The sequence below is a fragment of the Zingiber officinale genome, chromosome 4B, assembly GCF_018446385.1.
Source record: "Zingiber officinale cultivar Zhangliang chromosome 4B, Zo_v1.1, whole genome shotgun sequence".
Taxonomy (NCBI): Eukaryota; Viridiplantae; Streptophyta; class Magnoliopsida; order Zingiberales; family Zingiberaceae; genus Zingiber; species Zingiber officinale.
In genome coordinates this window covers 37,166,268-37,173,469 of record NC_055993.1, presented here as the reverse complement: position 1 = coordinate 37,173,469, position 7,202 = coordinate 37,166,268, and the positions used below count along the sequence as shown (strand labels likewise).

The 7,202-nt window shown below is 37.1% G+C and overlaps 1 protein-coding gene across 1 annotated transcript; it reads right to left on the bottom strand.

Annotated features, from left to right (window-relative positions):
* Positions 1-6,950, bottom strand: LOC121974965 (eukaryotic translation initiation factor-like). Its single transcript, XM_042526269.1, has 9 exons — positions 6,606-6,950; positions 5,674-5,745; positions 5,019-5,114; positions 4,145-4,336; positions 2,435-2,532; positions 2,113-2,200; positions 1,649-1,999; positions 1,333-1,575; positions 1-1,212 (listed from the first exon to the last, which is right to left on the bottom strand). The coding sequence occupies exons 1-9, from the start codon at positions 6,777-6,779 to the stop codon at positions 196-198; spliced, it is 2,331 nt and encodes a 776-aa protein (XP_042382203.1). The 5' UTR covers positions 6,780-6,950; the 3' UTR covers positions 1-195.
* Positions 6,951-7,202: the final 252 nt, after the last annotated feature.

The following is a 7,202-nucleotide window of genomic DNA, read 5'->3' as shown; positions in this document are numbered from 1 at the left end:
TCATATAATATTTCAACAGCATGCATTAACTAATTGCTGCATACAAAATCACTTCAAAATGATTGTGCTATGCGTAACTCATCGAATACAAAATCCATAGGACATACGAAAAGGATGGAACGAAGGAAAGGTACGAACAACTGCTCTATTAGAGGTACAAAACATAGAATAAATAATTTTACCAGACCATTAAAATCATTGCAACAGCTGCTCACAAGCTCTTATTGCTTCGGCTTCCGCATCCAATACAGCCTGACCATTAGGACTTAATTTAATTGTCTTCATCACAGCGGCCAAAATTGTTGCTCGGATATCAGCATCTTCAACCTTTTCCATAACTTTCTCCAAAACCTTAAAATCAACACCGCGGATTAGAATGAGTTTACCAACAACCTCGCCGAAATATGTAGGTGCTTTTGGCAAGTCAATAGCAATGTCATCCAGCATCGCCCCATAAAGTAAACAACCTGTCCCTAGATCTCTTGGAGTAAAAACCTGTTTAGCCAATAAATATTCCAAAAGCTTCACAAGAGGTTCTAGAGAAGAGAGGCCTTTGTCCAAAGCAAGATTAATAGCCTCCTTAACCACCTCGGGGTGGTATTCTTGGCTCTTTAACTCCTCTACGCATTGGAGTGCTTCGTCCAAAATACGGACGTGGAAATACTCATCCAGCAGAGCAACCGTCTTCTTCTGTAGCACATCAGGATTGAATTTAGGTGCAACCACTGACTTAGAGGGGATCACAGGCGGTGGCACTTGGCTGACAGACCTCAACTTTTGAGGCACAGAATCTACTGCACCTGCTGGTGTTAAAGTTGAAGAACGAGCTGGTGGTCCACTGCCCTGAAACAATGCACTGGTCTTGCCAACAATTGAGCTACCACTACCTTGAGGTAAAAGCCTAGAATTGATAGATGCAGACTTGGCCACTGAAGTATTATTGACTCGATTAGCATCGCCTCTTGACATGGATTTGCTCCGCGGAACTTCCCACATGTCCCCATCTAACCCAGGCATTCCAGGCATTTTTCTAGTCCCAGGCATCCCAGGCATCATACCACCAGTTCCAGGTCTGCTTATAGGAAATCCAGGACCCAAAGGCCCTAAAGAACCAGCATCACGATTGTTTCTCATACTAGCAATTGCACCAGGGCGTAGACCAAGATTCTTTTCTGCCTCAATATGAATTTCACTAATAGTCTTTGCCTTGACCTACAAAACAATCAAGACTAAATCTTTTGAGAAAATATATAAAGTTAACAGATGAGTTGACCATCTTATTTGATATTCCAAAAGAATAAAGCCAATGAACAGAATCTAAGTAGTTATTACCTCTTCACGTCGAGGAACCCAGTTGTTTGAACGTAGGTCAAGCACATCACGAACCATAAACCTCAGGCGTTGGGCAAGTTGGGGATTTCTAGTTAACTCCTTTAAATGGTTGAAATAGGCATCATTAAAACGACGTGACTTGGTACTCTCATCCAACTGTTTCCCTATTGTGTTGAATAACTGGCAGATTGCCTCAACGTTTTCATCAGCAGGACATGTTTTTCCATCATGTCCCAACAGCTCCTGCTCAAAAAAACTAATCATAAATGGCCAGTGTATATAAATTCATATAGGTTACAAAGTAAACAAGCACTACCTGAGCAATATGATGAACTATTTTCTCTGGCACCATCTTCTGCTTCAAAAGCTCACCAATGAGGCGAATGTTACCAAGAGTTCGGAGCTTCACCATTCTCTCTTTGTCCCTGCGCTCCATTTCTTGGTCAGGGCCAGTCAGCTTTTGCACTTCAGCTCTCAGGTTATCAGCACCTTCAAATGCCTCCTGACAGTTATTCAAGAGTATTCGCTTGAAAGTGATCTCTTTCCCTCCCTCTTCTTCAGGAGGAAATGGAGGAAGGCTTTCATTGAGATTAGAACACAGTAGAGCATACATGTGGCAAAATGTTGGCTCAAAAACAGCTTTCTCGAATATGAGAGTTATGACATCCTGCACCAAAGTTGTTTAATCCCAATTGCTCTTGAGAAATAAAAAATGAACATCTCAAAAAACCAAAACCAAAAATGACTGTATCACAATTTTAAACAAGTGAACTTCAAAACCTTTAGAATATCAGCAGTCGTGATTCCAGCATCAATTAACTGCCCCTTTAGCAGATCAAATTTTTCTGGTGTCAGCTTATTCAATATACTGCAATCAACCAAAAATCACATAATTGGAATTTTACCAGAAAATCCAGTTAGCAGATGTCAACTTCAAGGAATAGCACAACAATATCTAGTGTAAGATTATAAACATGATGCCCAAAGAAATATAAATGGAACACACTCTCATTGTGGACATATTAAAACACCTCAAAAGCTAAATAAATAGTCAAAGTCAACAACCATCTGCAAAACTAAGTTAAAAAGTTAGATTAATTACCCTTTAACTGTTTTGATCACTCGCTCTTTATCAGAGATATTTCCTCTTCGAGCAGACCAGGGCACTTCAGCCTTTATTAGGGCAGGAGTAGGTCCACCCTGGAATGTCATAGTTAAGAGTATTAATACAAAACCCAGGCAGGCAAGGAGATCCAGGATGCAAGGATGTAGAATAACACAAACTCCGGTAACAGCTATAACAAAATTTCCATAAATTAAAACAAGCATTACCTACAAGATGACTAAAGAGGGTGCATAAAACAACTTGGACCTTTTAGATGCATGAATCAATGTATTTGTTTTTTCCATGTTCAACAGAAAGTATTTTATATAGCAAATGCAAGAATAAGCATTTCATACAAGTAGGCACCATTAGAGATTATGATGAAATTATATCAATAGAAATTCAAAACACTGAATATAACAATCTAATACAGGTTAATCATTAAGAAAGGAAAAGAGTATCTTACTTTTCAAGTATCATTCTAAAGACCAAGTAATATGCATAAATACAATATTTTTTGTTCTAAATTTAGGTTCTAAACTCTCTCTAAATATTCAAGCAGGAAGATCTAAAACTTGCTTACCCTCAACCTACGAAAGCTTAGTTACTTCACAAAAATCTTAGGAAGGACACAATTTACTGAAGCACCAGCTAAGTGACATCCAAATGATTACTAGCGTACTATCAAAATTAGTAATTGACATAAAAATCAAATGTACATTGTTGTATGAGATGGAAGAAAGTAGATCCTTGGACATATTATTGTTAGGATAGCTATCAATGTAAATTTCTAACCAAAAAAGTTTGAACTTCTTGTCACTTAGAAGGAAGCTAAGTGACACATTGGTGAATGATTGAAGTAAAAGGTAAAAGATACTAAATAAAAACCTAAAGCTGACAGGGCTAGATAACTAGCAACCATGCATACATATGCTTTTAAATAACAGCTCCCTGAACAAGAGACATATTCTAGGGTCATACATTAAAATGTTCTCACTAAGATATAACACGAAGGCATTAGCAATACAAGAATAGGATAATAAAGACAACCATTTCAAAAGCAAAAATGAGGAAAAGATATTACTTAGAATGATACGTCTCTATGATGCAAAATAATGGCTTTAACTAATATAGAAATAATCTTTCAAATCTAAGAGACAGATTATGGAGCTGAACACAGAATAGGAGAAAATACAAAACACACATAATGAAAGAGAAGAATAATCTAGGAGTCTTGGACAACCTGAATGTTTAGGAACAAGGCAAGGCTTTTCAACTAGTACAGTTCTAAGAAATCCATTTGCAAAGGAACCCTAAAATTAGGCTTTCAAAACAAATTTGGGCAATTATACAGCTCTACCACCAAGAAACCTAAATGCTTGCTTTCAAATACGAATTGAGTTAAACAATCAACAAGAACAAAGCTGTCCTTTTGCATATCGTAGACAATATAACTACCAGTCAAAAAACCTTTACAACAAAATTAGAATGGCCTTTGCAAAGAAATTTTAAGCAAAGGATTTTAAAAATAAAATTGAATATGCATATGCATATTGAACAAAAATCATAAAACCTAAGAAACATGACCAATGAAGGACCAAAATCACAAAGGGATCAAGTTTAGAAAAATTTGACAATAAACAAATGTAGATAGAACATATTATTCAGGTGAGTGAAGAAAGCTCTCAAGTTCACTCGTACTGATACCTGAGAGCCTTGAATGCTTGAACCTATCTGTGAGCCCTGCTTATTTGATTGTCTTGCATCTTGATAACCAGAACTTGAGATATTTGACTCTTTATTATCCCAGATTTCTCCAGATGCAGAAGATTGTGCTGATCGGCCACGCCAATCACGAGTATCTGGTTCAAAATAACGATTCTGTGTTTGGCTTGACAACTGGAGAGCACATACAGGCACAATGAGATTTACTAATCATTGAAAAGTACAATTGCACGAGCCCTTAATGGCTCAATCATGATCAAGTGGGTAGCAAAAATTATGGATCATGACAAGTGAAAGAGGCTTTAGTGAAGTTGCCAAGTGCAAATAAAGAGCAAAAGTAAAGGATTGAATCAATTCACTTCAATCACTATCTCACCATTCAAAGGAGTTATAGAATGGTATAATCATTGCAGGTTCAGTAGTAAAAATTGGGGTCAAGCATAAGAAACATGTTAAATTATATGCCCATGCTAATTAAATTGTTTGATTTTATGTCTATGAGTTCATCCCAAGTACTTAGGGTTGATTACATGAATCTTTTATCTTCCAACAATTTATGTATGGTCATATCATTAGTAATATTAAAAACTCTTAAATCATTTTAACTGTGCTAACTAAAGTTATGTTCACTCTCTCTACTCATACCTTCTGTAAAATTACAGAATCAATTGGTTGTTTCTGAACATCATAAATCATATCATCTTAACTTGTTTTCTCTCATTTATTAGCTAATCCTAGATAAAATTATATTGAAATAACTAAAGCTATCGTAGTTTGTATATTGTTTACAGTAAAATATATGATTATTAACCGAGTATAGTTTAGGCAATCAAAAACTAGTAATAGAAGAATATACATTGGCATTGTTATGGCTCCAACTTTGATCTTCAGGAAGCAATTCGGCCTCAATATCCTGTTTGATTTTCAGAATGTCTTCGGAAGTCTGAGCAACCTGCGAAGTTTAAATTAGGTACACTAAAACATAAGAAGATTTACTTGCAAAGTTTACCATAAACAAGCACAATCACCAATATTGTAAATCAAGTTTTTTGAGAGAATTGATGACAAACCACCTAGCTAAATCCCTTTGGAATAAGCAAATATTTCACAACTGAATAAGACCAAGGTGGTTTTTTTGTAAAATAATACATTAACTGAAAAGGTGGGACTTTGAATTACAGTACAGTGGCCATTCAGATTTAGAGAGGACATGTTTAAACAAGACATTCATCTTCGTCATATAGAAGATTGACAATGATAAATTACAGAGTATAATAGAAGAAAAATGAATCAATTGGAATGACTCTTATTGGAGTGGCAAACTGTGTATTTCTCCCACTAGATTACAGCAAAGATGTTTTCCCAACTAGAAGATAATCACAAATGAAAAATCTGACTCAGCCCATCATTGATAGGCATGCCAAGGAACAGTTCCAACATATTGAAAACAGATAAAAGAGATATTACAATGAGATGGAAGAAATGGTACAAAAATGAAAATACAGAGGTACCTTACGAACTTCCAGAAGTTGTTGCCTTGTGTAGCGGATACATTCACGACTCTCAAATCTGGGGTCTCCAATCTAACAAAATAATCATTAAATTGTAATTATTGTTTGACTTACCCAATAGCTATCCATAATGTATAACATATAATATGGAGGCATCTCCAGGAGAAAGAAACATTTCATAATTTGAAGATTACTAAGAGAACCATTGAACCATGTTTTAGTTGAATGAATAGTCACAGAAATTGCAAATCACATAGTCAATTACAGAAATTCAAGAAATCTACCCTAGGACTAATTGGTAAAGACAATTAAAGATTTAGTTAACAAGAAGATAGTAGATATGAGTTTACTGAAATGCAATTAAAATTCGGAGGATGAGATTCAACAAGCTGGCTCGCTATGAATGAGATGAAGAGAATATGGACCCATCTAATGATGGATATCAAAACCATCGCAAATTCTCAAAGTAAGAATCTCAAGGAGAAAAATATAATTTGAAGATAGCCAATAGTTTTAACGCATCAACATAGCAGGCTGACTAAATTAGAAATAGACAAGTAGAAATGTCTAATCTATTTATTAAATGATACTAATTTTGATCCACAATTGAAGCAAAAAATTCGAGAAATTCATGGACGCCCAAAGAAAGAAAAAACACACTCGCACTAAACGTATTGAATTGCAACTACTTTTCCAGTGTCAAATTAACAGGATAACTCGACTATGGAACTAAGAAGCGTTCTATTAGACCAAAACCATCTCTTTTCATCCAGATGGAGAAAAAATATACTAGATCGACCAGAAGCAGATGTAAAGCTAATGAATCTACGAAGTAATCCAACTGTCGAACCAGAAATTAGATCAAATCATTCAAACACACAACTTTATCAATCAATATGAAAAATAGATCGATAAAGGAGCTGTCCACGGACCTTGACCGCGAGTGCCGCGCCGACGCCGCCATGGGGTCGGAGGACAGGCAGATCGGAGGAACCGAGCGACGCGCCTCCAGAAATCGAAGATTCAAACCGGGGGGCTATGATTCTGCTGCCTCGGTTTCCTCCGCCTCCAGGCCTCAAGCTGATGACCGTCGGATCCGACTGCATACCTCGCTGAATCCCTTCTCTTAAAATATATTCTCTCCCAGCGACGGTGCCGACTCCAACCCGGTCGGCGCCGCAAGGGTAGGGGGAATAAGAGGGAGATTGATAACGGCGCCCTTGCCGAAACCCTCTTCGCAAAGGGCGAGAGGAGGAAGAAGAGCCGAAGCTGAGCGGCGGAAGCCCTTATATTTTGGTTTCGAGGGCACCCACAACGCTACGGGAGTTTTAAATAGAGAAACAAACAATTACTCAACTGGGCGAAAGTTCGAATACCACACTTACTATTGGCGGTTGGCGGCCCTCGAGGCGAGGTAACTTTTTGGGTATATTAAAATAGGCTTGAGTACTTCTGACGTTTTTTTAATATAGATCTATTGCTCGGTGGAGATAAGTCATACGATTGCATATGGACGAAATTGGCCTCAA

Bases quoted from the DNA above. Each gene is read 5' to 3' on its own strand.
- LOC121974965 (XM_042526269.1), bottom strand. From the start codon at position 6,779: ATGCAGTCGGATCCGACGGTCATCAGCTTGAGGCCTGGAGGCGGAGGA. The intron at 5,115-5,673 runs GTACCTCTGTAT...TAAACTTCGCAG, and splicing joins AACTTCTGGAAGTTCGTAAG to GTTGCTCAGACTTCCGAAGA. The intron at 2,000-2,112 runs GTTTTGAAGTTC...ACTTTGGTGCAG, and splicing joins CGACTGCTGATATTCTAAAG to GATGTCATAACTCTCATATT.